We start from the raw sequence: 20,511 nt of genomic DNA on the forward strand, positions 1-20,511 counted from the left end.
CCCCTCCAGCATTTGTTATTGGTTGATTTCTTGATGATAGCCATTCTTTCTGGGGTAAGATGGAATCTCAGTTGTTTTAATTTGCACCTTTCAAATGATCAATGATGTTGAACATTTTTTTTTCATATATTTATCTGCCATTTGTATTTCTTCATCTGAGAAGTACATGTTCATCTCAGATGCCCATTTTTGGATTGGGTCTTTGAATTTGGAGAGGTCTGAGTTTTTTCGGTTCTTTATATATTCTAGATAGAAATCTTTAAGGGACAATTGGCTAATTTTTTTCCCACTCTGTGGGTTGTCTTTTGACTCTGTTGTTGATTTCTTTTGATGTGCAAAAACTTTTTAATAAGATGAAATCTTAATTGTTGGCTTTTTGAAGTATTTCTCATGCAGTTTGAGTTTTAGAACCTGATAAGATTTTCTTAATCACTATTTTACCCAAGCATTATTTCATGTATGATAGTCAGAACTGCCATACTTCTCAAGGAACCTTAAATGTATAAAATAGTTAGGGAAATAACAAACTTCAGTCTCTGCAAAATTTAGTGACAATTAAGATCAGTGGAAATACAAAAAACAGCCTTAATTTCTCATTTTTATAGTCATCTACTTATTTTAAACTTTTCTCATGTTATTTCTGCCAGTATCTAACTTATTTTGAATAGTAGATATACGTATGAATTTATTATTCATTTCTATATTTTTCATAGTGAAGTTTAGACTTATATTCTACAAATACTGCTTTTAATGAACACCTCTTGAGTTTGGGGGAACAAAAAGAATATGGACAAGCAATATAAGTACGCTTATTAGATAATAGGCACAAATGTTACTTGAAATGTGTTATTACATCGTTTTCCTGAACTTCCTTCACAGTCAAGGGTGAGAGGCGTGTGTTTTTCATTCTGGAGACCTTTGACTAAGATCATCTTCACCCCAGGAAACCTCAAACCATTCCCCAGTCATCTGAAAACACAAAGCCCTCTAGTCTTCCCTCAAAGTACTTCCGCCTCATCCCAAAGGAACACTTTAGTGCCCTTGCTTGTGTTACCTTCCAAATATTCTCTTTGGTTCTCTGTTAGGTTCCTATTGCTACAAGGATAAATGACCTCAGATTTAACAGTTTAAGCAGCACAATTTTATTATCTTACAACTCTGTAGGTTAAAAGTCTAACATAGGTCTCAACAGCTAAAATCGTCTGTAGTAGAGATGTGTTCCTGTCTGGAGGGTCTGTGGGAGAAGCTGCTTTGCTCCCTGCTAGCCCAAAGTGTTTCATTCCTAGCGTCCTTCTTTCATAACTAGTCAGCATTGATGAATCTCTCTCACTGTTCTTTGTGGTCACAAAACTCTGTGATTACCTAGGAAACTGCCATGTTAAGAACTCATGAGATTAAACTGTTTTAGGGTACTTTCTTCATCTCAAGGTCAGTAATCTTAATCACATCTGCAATGCTCCATTTGCCATGGGACTGTCGCATTCAGAGAATATGGATGCTAAGATATTTAGAAAATTAAGATATTCAGAGCATATGGGTATCAGATATTATTTGGGGCTATTATTCTACCTACTGTTGATTCACAGCAATAATTTTCTATCTTACATAAATTACTACACTTGATCTTAGCCAAAAGGCTGAGAAGTGATTACATAAATTACTAAATTCTGTAATAAAATTGTAACAGGAAGAGAAATAGCATTAGTCACTTAAAATCCTCTGTAAGTCCTAGGGCTGTTATGACTAAGTGATAAATTGCATATATAATATACTGTTATTCTCGTGTTCTTCCAAATGTTAGCCACAAGATTTTGTAAAAAACAGGTCAACTCTTTATTGTTTGTGTGATGGGATTGAATGTTTTTGGACTGTAAATCCTCATGCAGTGAGTTTGTTTCAATTTTATTGGAGCTATTCTTTCTGGACATTTTTTGTTCTAAGAAAGATAGGGATAGGTTTAAATTTTTTTAAAAAATGCAGATCTATGTATCTCACCACATACTAAACCAAAACCAAACTGGATCAAAGATCTAAATGGTAAAACAGAAATGACTGGAAGCAGCACATTAAGATTAAATAGGTAAACTGGTGGTCAACTTGTAACACCCAGCTGGAAGATTAAATAGGTAAAACTCTTGAAAACATTCAGGAAAGGGCTTTGTGAACTGAACCCCAATTGCTCAAGAAATTAAGAATCAACAAAAGAGAATATTTTAAATTAAAAGTTTCTGCACAGCAAAGGAGACAATAAACAATAAATAAAGTGAAGAGACAATCTACAAAATAGGAAAAAATCACCAGCTATTCCTTCGACAGAGGACTAATATTTAGAATATATAAAAATGTAAAAACCTGCACCCCCAAAATAAAAGACCCAGTCAAACTTGAGCTACTGAAATAGACAATTCTCAAAACAAGTAGTGCAAATGGCCAATAAATACATGAAAATATGTTCAACATCGCTGGCCATCAGAAAAATACAAATTAAAACAACACAGAATCCATCTTGCTTCAGAAAGAATGGCTATCATCAAGAAATCACATCATAACAAATATTGGCAAGGCTGTAGAGAAAAATACCTATCTACACTGTTTGTGGGAAGGAAATCTAATACAACTATTATGGAAATCTGTGTGGAGATCCTGAAAAAATTAAAATTTGAAGTTCTATTTGACTGAGCTGTTCCCTTCAAGGTATCTTCCCCAAGGTACCATATTACGGTGATGTATGCATACTCACGTTTATAGTAGCACAATTCATAACAGCTAAACCTTAGAAGTGGTGTATATGTCCATCAACAGATGGTTTCTGTCCAACAGAAGCGGCTTATATTTCCAGAAACAGATGAATGGATAAGTAAAATGTAGTATTTATACAAAATGTAGTACTACTTCCTCATAAAGAAGGGTAAACTTCAGTCATTTGTAGAAAAATGAATGTACCTTGAGATCATAACATTAAGTGAAGTAAATCAAACAGACAAGCTTAAATATTGTATGATTTCTTTTATATAAAATGAACAAAATGAATGAAAAGGGATTAAGATGAGTTATGTACCTGTACTAACTCTTCAGAAGGAATGTAATCATTACTTAACACAAACATGTACTACTAAAAATAACAGCTAAAAAATGAAATGCAATAAATTACAGAGGCTTGAAGGCCTGAGGACTGTCATATGATCTTCCACATTTAGTGCTCTGTGTAGGGAATCAATCATTCCAGTACTGTGTATGGTTGTGATAGTCTCAAAATCCTCCTTCTGATTCTTCCAGCCTGAAATGTGCATGTTTTCTGTTATAGTTTCAGTTGCTCTGCCACATAAGGACTGTGGGCTGCCTCCATGTTAAAGAGAGTAAACCAATTAAAAGTAACAACACACACCTTACCACTTATCTATCTCATTTTTTTAAGAATCTACCTGCTTCTTTACTCTCCTGAAACTTCAGATAGTTATTTAAAAAAAAAAATCTGGCCACAGAGAATTAGTTACCTTAGAAGGATTATTCTGCTAGGCACTTAGTCACCCGTGGCAGAAGGAAACTTCCATGCATATCCAGTTTTGACAATGATTAAGCCCTTCTTCATGCCCAATCACCTCCGCTTTACCCATGCACTCCTACCCGCATGTTGTAGTCAGGAATTTACAAGGGAAACAGTACCGTACAGGACACATTGTCACAAGATTATTTTATAATAGTCATATACATAGAGAGTGCAGGAAATCTGTCCACATACTAAAGACCAAAAGAATGTAGCTGAGAGCCTGGATCCCACAGCAATGTCCTGCATGAGTCCAGATGAAGACCTAGAGCCTATAACAATGCCCCTCATGAGTCCAGCTGGAGGCCTAGAGCCCAGGACAATGTCTCATGCAGATCTGTTTCAAGGTTCTGTGCTGAGAAGGTCCAAAGATCAGTGGTGGAAGCTAGAAAGTGCCAGTGGGAGAAGTATCTGTGCCAGTGGGATGAAGGATCTGTGCTAGCAGGCTGAGGGATCTGTACTGGAACCAGGCAGCGATGATCAAAGGAGGAACCAGAGCTCCCCTCAAAAATACCACAGCCATCCTCAGCAACAGTGAGGTCGCGAGATCCTCCAATGATGAGGAAAGAGAAGTTCCCATCAGGAAAACCAATGTGACAACCTTCTTCAGGAGCCTGAGCAGTGTACCATCTTCCCCTCTGGAGCCAGGAAACAATGCTCAAAGTGAGGACCAGAGCTCACCCAAAGTGAACCATAGGCATTCTCAGTGACAACAAGGTCCTGAGCTCCTTTGATGATTAGAATAGCTGAGTTCATCAGGACAGCTAGTGTGAAAAGCTCCTCCAGGAGAACCAACAGCTCCCTACAACTTCTAAACTTTTTCCCATCCAGTCCTCTTTTTTATGCTGTTGGCCATAATCCTCAGGTGGGCCTTCCACACCCAGCACCATGCTGCTTCAGTTCAGCTGGGTGTTACAAGTTGACCACCAGTTGTCAATCCATCACACCACACGTAAATGTTTGGATTACTTCTAGCAGCAACCAGACATGAGCCATTCAATCCTTTCCATCTTATCTCTACTTGATATCTGATGTGGTTGAGAATGAACCAAATCTACCATCTCTATGTAGATCTTTTTTTTTTTTTTTTGTATCAGGAATTGAACTCAGGACCTTGTACTTGCCAGGCAGGCGCTTATGCCACTGAGCTACATCCCAGGCTACCATCTCTATGTAGAATTAGATAATTTTAGACTTTTATAAAGTAGACAACTTCTCTCTCTCTCTCTCTTTCTCTCTCTCTTTTCTTCTCCCCCTCCCCCAACATATATATTGAGGATTGAGCCCAAGGTCTTTGCACTAAGCTATATCAACATTTTGAGACAGGGTCTCGCTAAGTCACTAAATTGCCCAGGCTGGGCTAGAATTTAAGATCTTCCTGCCTCAGCCTCTCAGAGTGCTGGTCCATTTGCCAAATTGAGCCCTTCTCAATTTGACACTTTTCAAATATTCAGAGCAGCCTAAGGATCATGGGAAATCCCTATGAAACCAAAACCTCTGCTGTGCTCCTGGGCCTCACATCAAGGAACAATGCTGCTGTGGCTCAAGCTCTGCAGCATTCTAATTCCTCAAAAGAATATTGGACTTCTCTCACTCACTTTCAGTGCCAAGGTACTGGCTGTCATTCTGTCCCTGCGGAGGGGCAGTGGGACGTGCCTTGGGTCAGTTGGATCAATGTACACACTCTTAGCCTTGAAAAGAACACCCTCTCCCAGGAGTGAAGATAGTGAAACATTATTTACGTAATTTATAGTAGTGCTTTCTTCTATTATGTCCCATGAAATGACTGACGCGACACTCACATTTGAGGATTCTTCTGGAACAAGAAATAACCAGGACAAAAATAACCTAAAAAATAGAGGTAGGAATTCAGATAAAATAAGTAGTGAACTTGGAAATGACCGATGTTTTGGCTTTGAAATGTTTTCTCTGATACTGCTACAGAGATATGTGCAGCGGAATCTCACAAATGGAGACAAATCATTGCCTTCATGATACAGTGAAAAGATGGTACGATGAACCAGTGTTGAAGAGAAAATGTTTAACTTTCAGGACCTCTTTTAATTGTGCATGTGTGTATATCAGTGTGTGTCACGGAGGTTTACATTGTAATGAAAATCTTTTCCTGAATGTGTCACAGATTGAGTTCGGGAACCAAGAGATTTCTGTTTATAAATTACAACATTTCTTTATGCCTTTCAGGAAATGCTAGAGGAATATCTTTTTAGAAGCCAGACTGGAGGTTTTAAAATAGAGAATGTAGAGGAAAATTTTTCTGTTTGGTGCATTAAATAACTGAAGGAAAAAATCTGGAGGATACACAGGTCAGAAATGGGCAAAAACTAATCTCTTTTTAAGTTATGGTAGTTGAAATCCAATGCATAATTTGTAATACTGAATTAAGAAAACAATACCTGCATAGTATTGTATATATATTACATCACATCTTTATCAAAATATAAATGTGAAGTAAATGAAAGAATATGGTATTTTCTCCACTACATAGATGAGAAAACTGAGATTGAAAGAAATTAAATGATTTAACCAAAGTTATGCAGCTAACGTGTGTAGGGCCCAGCCATGGATCCAGCTTCAACTCATTTCTTTACACTCACATAGAGAAAAGGCCGGTCTCTGTGGCTGGATGTCAGTTTGGTGTATAAGTCCATATCCCTTAGCTTAGGGAGGCTGCTAACTATTCAGGTTGTCCTGAATCATCTGAATTATATGAATGACTTTCCTCTGCTCTTCAGATTTGTTTTTGTTTGTTTGTTTCTTTATGCATCTCTGTGCTGGGAAGAGTTTGGTGGGGGAGGTTACACAAAAAATATGACAGAATAAACTTTGCATATGTCTAATAAAGGTGACTATGCCTTTCAGGCTTATTTTGTTTTTAAATTCCAACTCCTTTGAGGAAAAGAGGAACACGGATATGGTCCATGTGACAGTACGCCTGGACATTATATTAATCAAAACATTGGGCTAGTTGCAATTAGGTCTTGAATCAAGGAAAATGGAAGAAATATTATATGTACATGTATTTGAAGAATTACATACTGACTTTCTGGTTTATACTACTATTTGTAGGTTAGATTGTACATTCTTTTGTTCAGAGTTCATTCATCATTTACTTGGTGTTAAATGGCAGGAATAATAAATAAAAGTTATTTGTAGAAGATAAAAGTTACTTTTAAAAGTAGAATCCACTTTTATAAGGCAGGTAGAGCAATCTGCATCTTGGAAATCTGCACCATTCATAATCTGAGAAACTTGAAATCTTGCTTATTATTATTAGCATTATCCAGAGAAGTAGTTTTCACAACATAACATTATGAAATCAGTGAATCTGAAAATGAATGGAGAGTGATGATGAAAACAAGCCTAAAAGTTTGGAGAAAATTACTGTTCAAAAAAAAAAAAAACAGTAGCAGAGAAATGGAGGAGAACGGGAGATTGGGTCCTTATCGCACTTCATATCAGGAATTTTCTGAAGAGTGGTATTGAAGAAATGAGAGAACTTTTAATAGCTGGTTACTCCTTAAGTGGGAGAAATAAGGTGTGAGGTGTGCTGGCTCCATGGCAGTTCTCTTTACTCATTCTCCCTTCGCTGACTTTCCAGGGAATTCAGTTCCGTCCCCTGTTTGGCGTCAGGTTGCCCTTGGTCTGCTGACTCTTTGCCTGGTGCTGCTGCTTGGGCTGGTGGTCTTGGGGATTATGTGTAAGTATATTTGCAACAGAAAGAAAAGTGATTAGGAAGCATATTTGTAAACCATGTAAGTTTAGCTAAGGTTACAAACAGATGTTAATATTTCAAATCCTCTAATACACTTCTGCGACCTCATATCTATTATAATCTCCATGTCCAGCAAGGGATATATTCTATGATTATGAGCATTCTGCCCCAAATTTATTGTTTTTCTTGATAAAGTAGATAGGTTTACAAGAAAGACTCTAACTTTACTACTTAATACTGTAGGAGCTTTTTCCTACCTAGAGACATGCCCACATATATTCCAGCGGTGACAATCAGGGAATCAAGGGAGATATATTTAAAGCAAGGCATGCCATTTCACTTACCTTGAAGACTTAACATAAGAGTAACAATCTAGAACTTTCTAGTATGGAGAAAAATGAGTAGAGCAACAATCTGACTTGTATGAATAAGAACATCATCCAGACAAGGAGGAAAAGGGCCCTAACATGCCAAACCCAGGAATTGAACAATCTCTGCATAACATTAGAAACTCCACTCCCCAGGGCCTAGGATAAAAGGAGATATTCTCCTGATTCTGACCCATATTTGGAACACTGGGAGTGAGACTCCTGTACTAACATTCTGGATATAAGTTGGAAAACATCCTAAAAATACATATTTTATAGAATACTGGCATAAAGTGGTGATTTAGCACATAGTTTATTTTCAGGAGACCTACAGTCAAAAATGTTTGTTTGTTGACACTAATGTCTACACTAATACATTAATTTCCTTTTGTGTATGTAAGATCTCATGGAAAATTAAGATTTGAACAAACCTCTTTGGATATATGGAAGTTTATGATACAGCCTGTTTTGAAAAAAAGTGATGTCCTAGCAGAGAGGATAAGTGTCCAGGATCTCATCATTATGAGAATTAGCAGTAAATCTTTTACGATGGAAACTTTAGAAAAAAATGAATGAAGCTGGACATGGTGGCACACTGGGAGGCTGAAGCAGAGGAAAGTCAAGTTCAAGTCCAGCTTGTATAACTTAGTGACTTGGCAGCACCTTTTCTCAAAATAAAAAATAAAAAAAAAAATAGAAAAGGGCTAGGAATGTAGCTCAGTGTGAAGGCTCTGAGTTCTATCCCTGGTGCCACACACACACACACACACACACACACACACACACACACACACACACATGCACACGAAGAGGTAATGATACATGTTCATTAGTTCACCATAGAAGGGTGAAGTTTTTTCCTAATATTCTGTGTACTTTTAGGGTAAGTGTTCATAAATTTGTTGTGCTGCTTATAAGTCAGTAAAAATGAAGATTTATTGGACCTGGGATTACAAATCATCTGATACACCATTAAAATCTGCTTTCAAAAATATTTCCATGTAGTCTGCAGACCATGCTTTGTCCCAAAGAATTCTATAATTATATTAAACTATATTAAAACTATAATTATATCAACAATTCCAATCTACCAATGTAAATCCACCAATATAAAGGGAGAGATGTCTTAGATAAAATGTCAGATATATAATTACTAATTCATTATTTTCATATTAGTACAATAATAATTTTAAAATTAATAAGATTATAAAGATGAATCATACATAATTCAGAATAGATAGGCATTTGGTGGTTTCCTTGAGTCTTAATTCATGTTTCAAATATTAAGTTACTAATAAATACTAAACAATATAAGAAATATCTGTGTCAAGAGAACAATTGATGACTATTTGAGAAAAGAAGAATATTATGAACTGGTCTCCTGTTCTGTTTTGGAGTTCTGCAGATGTCTAGTGAGATGAACTCAGATTCAGAGAAATCGAGTCAGCTTCCAGAAGTCATTCACCACCAGCAGAATAATTTATCCCAGCAACTGGGCAACTACAAGATCATCCCCAGGGAGATGGAATTTCTCAACTCACAGGTATCCAATCTACTGAAGAGGCAAGAGCAAATGGCCATCAGACTCTGCAAAGAACTAATCATTCATACTTCAGGTAATTAGACTTAGCTCTTCTAACTACTCAGATAGAACCTATTGTACTGATTTAAATTGCTATGTAGGGTACTTTGAGATATGAGAGTTATGTCACCCAGTGCCTTCTAGATGATGTCACATTAAGTTTATAGCCAATAAAGGAAAATACAGATTTATTAATATTTTTGAAAACACAGAGACAAATTTGGGTACCATCTTAGAATGATACCTATCAGGTTAATAGCCCTTAGTTATTCCTGGCTGATCAGGCCTGAAATCTCCCAAATGGTGGATGGTGAAGGCTTAACTAAATGAGACAACTGAAATGATTTCAGGCTCCAGGAGGGTCTAACTTTCTTACAGAATTTGAGATTCTCTGGGTTAAGACAAAGACTTCTCTGCACAGCCTATATTTATTAGGTTTTCAATCAAAGGAGAAGGATACTCAAGAAAACACAGAAATCTAGCAGGACCTTGGGAAATATTTTCCCAAGTAGTAAATTATGTCAATCAGGAGAACTGCCTTATCTTTAGGTTGGCATTTCTTGTAGGAGTGTAGAGCCTGCAGCTGCAATCTCCTTTTAGTTAATTGGGGTTGGAGCCAAACATCCTAAACTGTGGCCTTATCTTGTCCTTTGAGGTGTCACAGCTTCACAGGCCAGTACAGCCTCTATGGTGACCAGGGACTCATAGAGTTTATAGATTTATAATTTTTTAAAAATATTTAAAAAATATAAATCTTTACATAGTGACATCCATTGGACTATGAGTGCAATGCTCATCTCCAGACAAAGTGCCTAAACTTCTTCAGACAACTCACAAGTAAACATGGAAAGCCAATTGATTATTTTGAAATCTTGCCCAGAGCCACTTTGTAGTGGTCTCCATCAGATACCAATCTGGATACTGCAACCTCTCATTTTATTAACTCTGCCTCATAAGCCTGTTATAGAAGTTAAGAGCATAGCTGATAATTCTGAGGTCAGAAGACTGAACTATGAAAAGGGAATCCCCATCACTCTAACCCATAACGAGGGATACTTTCATCTTCAAGAGCTCCTTAAAACAACATGCTTTTATGGTTTTGGCTCTCAGATCCTGTTGTACCAAAATGATTTATGTGTAGTTTCCAACCTTTCCCTAGTCACCTGAGGGTCATTGCATTTATACTGTTGAGCATAATTTTCTTTTCAGACCACAAATGTAATCCTTGTCCTAAGACCTGGCAATGGTACCAAAACAGTTGCTATTATTTCACAATAAATGAAGACAAAACCTGGAGTAACAGTAGAAATGACTGCAGAGACAAGAACTCCACCTTGGTGAAGATTGACAACTTGGAAGAAAAGGTATGATCGAACGTCCTTCCTTCGCTGTATTAATTCTCCACACTGGGAAAGTAGTGGAGTGACATCCATATGATGGTAATTCAGTAGATTTTGAATGAAAATTAAGGAATCTTATGAATGTTTCTGACTTACCTTTCCAAACTGAAGTACAGTTTGCTTATAAAGTTTCTCTTCTGCTTTCTCCCAAGGATTTTCTTACATCACAGCCGTTAAGTACACTTTCTTACTTTTGGCTGGGTTTATCATGGCACCCTTCTGACAGGAACTGGCTATGGGAAGATGAGTCAATTCCTTCTCCATCCTTGTAAGTCTCTAGTTATTTGGTTTGGAAGACCAAGTTTTGCATAGAGTTCTGAGAAAATAAATGTGAATTGTGAAGAATCATATATCTACTGGCCATGGTGGCACTCGCCTGTAATTTCAGCACTAAGGAGGCTGAGGCCGGAGGATTGTTGCGAGGTCAAGGCCATCCTGGGCTATAAAATGAGCTCAAGGCCAGCCTGAATTGCATAGTGAAACCCTGTCTCAAGGACAAACAAAAATTATAAATCTAAATGCAAGAAAGAGTAGAGCCCACAAAGAATTTCAGTGACAAATATTATATGGAAGGATAACTAATTTCATTGCTGTAATACAATCATGACAAGGCACTGAACTTTATCTACATAAATTTATTTCTTTATTTAACATATGTTATGTGTACATATAAAAGAATTTGAAGTTAACATTTCCAAAATTCTTTATAAACAAACTCTTCAAAAAAACTCTGTTGTGTACCCATTTTTGTTGATCAAAGTATTGTTAATCATTGAGATAACTTAAATAAATTAATTATGTATTGAGAAATTAAATGACTTGCCCAAGATCATACTCAGCTCCAAAATGACAAAAGCAGGACTGAATGCTGTATGACTGTGTGTTCAGTCACTCCAGTAGTGTGCTGTCTAGCACAACAATCCAGAAGGACAGTGTTTGTCATAAGAACACAGTTGAATATGTTTGTTTGTACTGAATAATTGTCAGGTATATTCTAAGTAAGCAAGTGTGAATTGATTCCTGAGTTCGAGAATGAGTGTCATAATGAAGACTTGTTAATTAGATGTTATGGCCAGTGTTTTTCATGGATTAAAAAGCTACATCTACTGCTCTAAAGTCTTGATTAATATATTTAAAGTCTATATGCATGTGTATAAAACACTTGAGAAATTGCATTTTTACAGCTACTTAAAGCCATGAATAATTCGAGGTCACTGTAATAACGAGCCTGCTTAATTGCCTCCTTTCTTCTGTGTCTACCCTAAGACGGCCTCAAAGAGAGACCCCACCCCACAGGGAGGCAAAAGACCAGTAGCTACTTCCGGTCAGGCTCAGACCTACGCAGGCTGCCAACTGGACAGGGTGTGGACTTGTGAATGTCATATTTCTGTCATATTTCTCTGTTTTGTTGTTGTGTCCGTGGGTGGAACAAGCACCTGGACTCTGTTATGACAAGCAACTCATCAGGATCATAAACTTCACTATCAGCAAAGCATTCAAGATACAAAATTTAGGGAAAGAAAATCTTTCACTGAAAGGGGTGAAAGGGAGAGAATAGATAGCTGCTCCAATAAGAACCAGAGCAAGGGGAAAATGGAAAGATGGTTACCTGTGGGCCTTTGTCCCTGGCCTCTCTTCTAGGGGGTCAGAGACATTTTGGCCCCTCCCAGAACTTTCCATAACTGGGTTGGTTTCTGGGCTCCCTTGCCTAATGTCCTCTCTTCTGGTGGTCTATGTGCAGCTTCCTTCTAGTTTGTATTTTACTTGTCCTTGAGTTACTTTTTAGGGTCTTATCTTTGGGCTGGGGTTGGCAAGGGGTTTCCTTATTCATGGTTAGCTTACAGTTAATGAGGGGGTGTGTGGATAGCTGTTGTACTCTATGTGATGAACACAGTGACTCTAGAGTGGATACATATGTATATGTGTGTCAGTTCATAGATGCCATTAAAACCTTTTCCCAAATTTAGCTACCCCCGTTCCGTTATGTCACCCTGTATTGTATTGGACGTGGATGGGGACATTGTTCTGAGCTTGCACTTGTGCACTTGGCTGTCTCTGCACTCTGCCTGTCAGCTCTTTCTCTCTCCGGTCTCTGGTGCAAGTCCCAAGGCCATTCGGCGCCTTTCTTTATCTGCTGTTTACTGTTTCTCTGATCACTGTTCTTGACCTACTTCCCAGGGGACTTTCTCTAGTGAAGTTTCAACTCCTCTTAGTCAGACTTAACCAGAAGATCTAATGAGACCCCTATTCTATATTCTTGTCAACTGACCCCTGCTCCTACACTATCATGAAAATTCCTATTAAAGTTTCTCTGAGAGAACTGATTTTTAAAAAATGCATAAGTGATCACATAGATTTTTTGCAAAATTCTTCAAAGAATATGAACCAAAAAAATTTTGGCGAGTATTCCATATGAGAACTATATTTACATTGCCCATTTTTATTCATATTTTAAGAATAATGCATATTTTTATATAGGAAGAAGTTTAGAATTTTTGGCATCTTTCCAGGTATAGAATTATTTTCTTTCCTTCCCTTCTACAACAAGTGGTTATTCCTCTTTTATTCTATAACTTTTGTCAACAATATTTTCTTTTCTTTTTATTTTTGAGAGTAAGAGGAAGTTTTATTTTCTGTAGAATTTTTATTAGTATATGTTTTCAATATATTTTAAATACATTCATCATTGAAAATTGGTAGATATCCATATCAAATCTTGCTCCACTTTCCCTTTATTTCCCAAAGTTCATTATGTGGAACTGATATCATTCATTTTTGGTTAAGATGCTGCAATTCAGCTATCAACCACCAAATTCCTTGAATTATAATGATATGTCTGTTCTCTTCCCCTTAGATGTATTTTATTTTATTTTTTGCATTTCTCAAAGATTTGCCCAGACTATTTTTATTCGTATACTAATCTCTAAGTCTCTAATCACCATTAGTCATCATAGTGAGTTAATTAGTGTAGTTTCACACAAGTAAAATAGGCAGAACACCATGTGCAGAGTGATAAACAGAGAACAAAAATGGTAGTTACTTTGTTGTAACTAGAGTGATATTGGACATGTGGTGATTACTATTAATGCCAGGCTCTTACTGTTGCTCAACAGAAAGCTTGCAGGAATGGTACCATGACACAGCATAACTGCATTAGATTTCATTTTTTAATCTAAGAAGTTTTTCTTCCTATAAAGGATTTTGGTTATGCTTGATCCCTCTTCTAACTCCTGCTCAAAGTGCAGAGGAAGTGAGCCTCACAGAGGGTTTGGAGCCTGCAGATAGTGACTCTTTGTGTCCTATAGCTGTCAGGTAAACTGTGCCTCATACTCAGGTTAGTGGGACTGAGCTTCAATTTTCCCATTCATTTCCTTAGTTCCTGGGTAAAACCACTTTGACCGTGTATGTACACCAAGATTTACGCTAGTCCTGAACCAACACACTAACATGGTGACATAATGCAGATCACTAGTGGAAAACATTACTGATCAGAAAGAAGATTTAAACTAGACAAGTAATTTTTTATTGACATTATTTAGGGCTTAGGATCAATTTCTTACTAGAAGAAATGGGGAATATTATTAGAACTACAGCTGTATTGGCATTCTTTTCCTCTCTTAATGTCTGTTTTATTCTATTACCCCCAAGAATCTACAAATGCATGCAAAATTATATGTTCCTATGGTAAGATGTGATAACATTTTACATAGACTATGATCACTCTTTTTTTATTTTGCTTTTTTATTTAAAGCTTTGAAATAAAAATATTTTAATATTTCTATTAAATCTGGACTGGGTGAATTCCAGGAATGAAACTACATCTTGGTGGAAGGAAACCAAATTCTCAATCTAGGACTTAACGATTCTGAAAGAATTCTATCTGGAATCTGAGTTAACTTGAAACAAAGAACTCTGATGGGCCAGTGTTAAGAATGTTGATGCTTCGTGGTGGCAGAAGTCTCTCAACATTCATGAGATTGGCTGAAAGTTCAACAGAGAGTTGAACAATTAATCATAATTAATTGTAATAAATTAATTTTCAGGTTTAGCAGTAAAGAACTTGCCCAGATCAATGGATCCAAAGGATGCGCTTATTTTCAAAGAGGAAATATTTATGTTTCTCGCTGCAGTGCTGAAATTTCTTGGATTTGTGAAAAGACAGCTGCACTGGTGAAAGCTGAAGATTTGGATTAATATAATTTTTATAAATTTACCAAAACTTAAGGAACTTTTTATTTCAAGCCCATGTGTAGAAAGAAGCTATCTACTAGAGCCAATGGCAGCTTAAAAAGTTTCTTTGACTGTCTGATCAATCTTACATTCTTACATCTGGTGGACAGAGCAACTTCGTTGAAGATAACAGTATGTAATGTAGCAACCATTGTTAATTCCTATCAATCATTTTGTTCTGAGGTCATGTATCACTTTTGCTGTTTTTGTGTTGTTTTGATTTTGTCTTCATTGCGGTTTTGTTAGTTCTGTTAATCTTTAAAATAAAAAAGTGTCAGTATCCAATAATATCTTAAAATCCTGATTATTTTTCCTTGATGTATAGTCACACTGATTAACAGCCACTAGTGGCTTGGAGGGAAAAAAAGTGACTGTGTATTTCAGTTATTAGAGAGATGAACTTACTTCACAGAGCATTCTCCACTTCAGTGTCTGATGCTTTCTGATCCAGTCGCGTTGACTATTCAGGTTTAACTTTATTCTTGAGGACTTAGAGCAGCGCTAGTTCATGGCTCTGTTATTCTGTCTCCAAATGATCTCATCGAATTTCCTTTCTCTCAAATGAAAAACTTGTTTTTTGTTTTATTATTACATATTCTCACAGGCACTAGGGTGAAATTTAAACGTTAATATTAGAACTGATAAAGGTCACAGCATTGAGAAAGGTCTGGAAACCTCTGTTGTGAAGATTGCTAGACCATGTGGAAATTTGAGGATCCTAAGGTAAGAATTCTGGTAGCTAGGGCAACAGCACTGTACAAGCTGATTTGAAAATATTTTTGAACTGTTTGTCTAAACCACTGTATATCAACTATGTATTGACCTTCATGTACAAAATAAGCTCTTCCTCCTCTATATCACTATGAAAACACATTTTTATTAATCTTCAAAATTGATACAACTTGTGATTTAGATGGAGTAGAAACAGCATTTTATATTTATATTTACCATTCATTTAAATCAGTAACTGAACCTACTGATTTAGTAATATGAGTATTATTATCTAAAAGCTTAGTTTTTGAAATTGATATTTTAGAAAAACACTAATAAATTTGTTTGAAGACATGAAATTATGAGAATGATTTTGTTTGAAAACTTTGCTAGAAGAGTTTGGTAGTGACTTTGAACACTGGGTACTAAACATTGTAAGTTTAGACTTCAAGAATGTTTTAGAACATTGTTGATTTAAAATATTGGTAAAGAATTTTAATTAAAGAATTAAAGAGGTAAAGAATTAAAATTAAAGAATTTTAATTTTCTCATACAATTTTTATAACTACTTATAGTCTAAGGAGAAAAGTAAATTAACCTGTGACAATGACCTTAATGGAACAGTGATCTAAAATTTACTGTAAATTTGAAAATACTATGTATAAATCATAGATGTGCTTCAAGTGCAAAGCTGTTACTTTTCAGAGTACTGTACAACAACTTCATCAGTGCCATCTAGGGGCTCAATATTTATGTCTTGCATACGTACCAAAAGAGACTCCAGCACAATATAATAAAATTCACTGTGAACATTCACTAGGATTTGCAAAGAAAATAACCAGTATTTAAGAACAGATATTTAAATGTAGGTCAGTATTTTTACTTTTAAGTGAATGGGGTTTATGGGTTTGCATATAAGACTGAAACACAAGCGACATACACATGGATTTAAAAAGCCACTTTATTCTTTCATTTCTCTTTAGTACTTTATTGTCACTGCCACTATCGCAAAGATAAACTTATTCATTAAAGGTCAAAAGCTCTGCACCTCACTCCCACACACTTAGGTTTCTCTTTGCTTGTGAAAGATAATTGCTTCTGGTATTCTTCTATTTCTACTCAAAGAATGATCTATTGACAGCATTAATGTCCTTGTTTTGTTTGGTTGGCTTCTAAGAAGAGGTTACTGTTTCTCTTTACTTGGCCTCTTGTATCTTTTTATTCTTATCTCATGCACACTCTGATTTTTATACTCTAGAAGAGACAATTTCTTTCTGATCCCAGTGGTTCTGCATTTTGATCAGGAACCATTGTTATCAGCCTGCTCCTTGCTCCTTTGCAGTCATGGTGCCCTCCCCAGCAGCACCTGCCCTGGGTGAATCAATCCAAAATTGCTGGAGTACAGTTACCTTTTGGCTGCCAGAATGCTCCATCCTTTGTTGCTTTCCAGTATCATGGCTGATGCAACATGGCTTGTTCCTACAATCTTAATCTCCCCATCTGTTGCACTTTTCTGGTTTTGTTTGTTTGTTTGTTTTTTGTACTGGGAATCAAACTCAGGACCTTGCGCTTGCCAGGCAGGCACTTGTGCCACTGGGCTATATCCCAGGCATGTCGCTCCTTTCTGATCCAGACAAAATTCCTGGGAGACTGAGATATTTCATATTATGATGAGAGAGAGAGATATATAGAGAGAGAGAGTGGGAGGGGAGGCTCGGGGAGGAGAGGAGAGAAGAGAAAGAGACAAAGACAGAGACAGACACAGAGACAGAGACAGAGAGATAGAAAAACAGAGACTAACACTTAAGAAAAATTGCATCTCCAAGAAAGAACTCAAGTGGCTAAGTGAGCCTAAATTCAAAATGGAGTCTGGTAGCCATTTTCTGACTGGCACATATATAGTCATACACATATTTCATTTTCCTGAAAGAATCACAAACAGAAGTTTTGTACCCCTTGTCCAGACATGTTCTTGGTTTAAGTGCCAAGATGAACAGCCTCCCAAAAGCCCCATATTACCACATGTACAAAGCCAGTAAGCTGTGACTGGCAGTCATCCCTTGAGGACTGGTGTTTCCCATAGGCTTGCATGCCTCATTTGCAAAGTGGCTCAGAGTGGGCCAGGGCTTTCTCTCTGTATCAGCCAGCCCACCTCTTTGCCCCTACTGAGTGTACTTTCTTTTGGTAATGAAGGCTGCATCTTCCCAGTTTGCAAACTAATTTGTTTGCTTTTTGTTTTTAAGTAAATAAAACCTTCCTTTTATCTTACAGTCTTTCCTAGTGAAACTTTTTGTTGAAATTACTATAGATAGACATTACACATTACACACACTGTCAAAATGCCTAGGGAAAAGTCATATTTTACATTTATTTTAGATAATTTTTCTTCACTCATTAGCAATCATGTGGTTCCAAATCTGGCTTCACTCCAGATTTACATGGATAATCTACAAATAAGACAACTTCCCAGGCCATTGTCTCAAATCCACATAATCAGAGTAACTCAGGGCAGAATTGGCATAATTTAAGTTTTACAAAATCTGCAGTGATCTTTGATAACCAAGCCTGGGTATTTGACAGTGTTTATAGAAATGACCTCACTTTCACCTTTCTGAAAAAAACCCAGAGGCAAATGTTTGGAAACCATTCCCAAGTTGGATCGCTTTTTCTACAAAATCAGAAAACGTGGTTTGGGCTATTGTAGGGATCCAGTTTGACATGACTATAACCATGTTGGATGTAACTACCCTCTTACTTGCCATGTGACCCTGGTGTTACTGTGGATGATGGGGTCTGGGACAGGTTCCTATGTTCTGGTACATGATGAACAAAGAATTGAATACGGTATGACACTTTAAGTAAAAGTCAGGAAAGTTTGTTAAAGTGATAGTATGCTCAGAGTGACTAGGCTCCTGCCTGGGAAAAAAAATTGTGCAACCACTGAGGACATAAATTGAAATGCTATGACAGTTCTGGGGCATCTCCCATTGGAGTCTCCCAGAGTATGACTGACAGCATGATTAATACTGTGCTGACTCATGTCAGCTGCATCGTTGTGCATATTCATTCCCATTATTCACTCTGTTATAATTTTATGTAGGAGATGAAGTCCATATGTGTGAACCTTCAAGGTTACTGCAGGTCCTGCTGGTGGGTCTGGTGTTCATGCATCCTGGTTCAGATTTTTGGAATTTTCCAAAATGGGAGGCTTAGAGATCTTGGCCTTTGTTATACGTGCCTTCCTGTAGTAAGCTTTAGAACAAGGTGTGGGAGCCTTGCCCCTAGGGCACTTCTCAGGTTCAGGTGAGTGGAGAGGAATGGCTCTATAGCCCCAGTTGCATTATCTGTATTACTGGCAAGCATTCCTAAACTTATAAAATAAGTAAAATTATTAAGATGGCTAGATGAGCTTTTTCTGTTGGCCACTGATATCCAGACTATTTCATAATTGCTGATGGACATGTTAATGATTTTTGAGATGACCCAGGTACATTCCTGTTGATTGAGCCCTAATTTTATCTAGCCTAGCAAATAAACCCATTTATCCTGCTTTGAGGCACTGGGATCATTTCTTCTTTCTCCTCAATATGCTCCACTTCTGACTGTTGTGTGACTGGAAAAGTAGTTTCTTTTCTCACAGGGAGAGAAATATGAAACCTTAATAATATATTCTTCTTAATCTGCAAAAGTCTAAGCAGCCTGAACATAACATTTCACTGTCTGGCACTGTTTGATATGTTTTAGTTTAAAAAATAACTATTACCTTTAATGATACCCACTCTTTGGACAAGGTTTACATTTGTGTTTTGCAAGAAGAACATAGTTTTATTGGGTTTATGTGAATAGTCTTTGTGGTTATTATACTTCCCTTTGCTCTGTATGTCACATTGTTCAAGTTTACTGTTTCTTCTTTTTATGTCAAAGGAAAGAAAAATGAATCCTCTATTCAGGCTCTTTGTATACCACTTTACATATCTTTATATATCATTATGTACATGACACATAAATTGAACAAAACACTTCAAATTTAGCACTTCAACTTAAATGTATCTTTCCAGGTCGTGACACCAGGATAATCTTCCTTTCTCATATTTTAATATATTTGTAGCAATAAAAGCTAATCAGAGGAAGCATTCTGTATAATGTGAATCAATCCCATACATCTGCATCAATCCTACATCTCCATCTAGCTTACGTGTAGCTCTTTGTCTTGTCAAATACTGGAGAGGTTTCTTGAGAACGTATTTTAACTACAAAAGCTAAAGAAACATATGAAGATGTTGTAAGACCAATCCTGCCAACCAATTCTGAAGGTAAGATAGATAGTTTATTTCTTTTCTATGGCCTTTTAGTCATCATTCATTAACTGAAATTTAGGAATGAGATAATCTATAATGAAGTGTCACTTCTGTGCTACCATTTATTTCATTGCTTAGACTGTAGTAAATTATAGACTAGAGAATCTGTTTTATTATATAACTGACATCTGCCTTATTGTTATTTTCTTTTTTTTCTCTAACTGTATAGAAATATGAATGAGTATTCTATCATCCACATTTAATTTTTTCCTTTCTATAATGGCCCTATATAGAAAGACTGTTAGCTAACAAGGAGGTGATTCTTATTTCTCTTAATTTGTACTATTACATGGCTGCAGTACGTAATTTTTACATTCCCTGCAGGCCGTTGGTACATGTACATAATACATCTTGACTCCTTTTTCTGAATCCCCTTTTTCTCCATTCCCTCCCTCGTCCATCTCTTGATCCCTTTTCATTAGAGAAAGACATATTTGCCTGCTTCCTGTTGTCTATCTTTCATTTCTCCTCTTTATTAATATTTTGTGACTATCATGTAAGAGAAACCATGTGATATTTAAACTTGTGCATCTGATTCACTATCATTGTAGTCTCAAGGTGCATCCATTTCTCTAAAAATGACTC

General features: G+C 36.6%; 1 protein-coding gene across 2 annotated transcripts; it reads left to right on the top strand.

The window, feature by feature from the left end:
• The first annotated feature begins 5,308 nt into the window (after positions 1-5,308).
• Positions 5,309-15,000, top strand: Clec12b (C-type lectin domain family 12, member B). Of its 2 annotated transcripts, none has more exons than XM_005378942.1 (6): positions 5,309-5,405; positions 7,164-7,262; positions 9,043-9,261; positions 10,437-10,591; positions 10,780-10,895; positions 14,671-15,000. In XM_005378942.1, the coding sequence occupies exons 1-6, from the start codon at positions 5,315-5,317 to the stop codon at positions 14,819-14,821; spliced, it is 831 nt and encodes a 276-aa protein (XP_005378999.1). In that variant the 5' UTR covers positions 5,309-5,314; the 3' UTR covers positions 14,822-15,000. The 2 variants fall into 2 exon arrangements, with proteins under 2 accessions (XP_005378999.1, XP_005379000.1); XM_005378943.1 differs by lacking the exon at positions 14,671-15,000 and adding an exon at positions 11,894-11,962.
• The last annotated feature ends 5,511 nt before the right edge of the window (positions 15,001-20,511 follow it).

The sequence above is a fragment of the Chinchilla lanigera genome, unplaced genomic scaffold, assembly GCF_000276665.1.
Source record: "Chinchilla lanigera isolate Chin_1 unplaced genomic scaffold, ChiLan1.0 scaffold00012, whole genome shotgun sequence".
Lineage (NCBI taxonomy): Eukaryota > Metazoa > Chordata > Mammalia > Rodentia > Chinchillidae > Chinchilla > Chinchilla lanigera.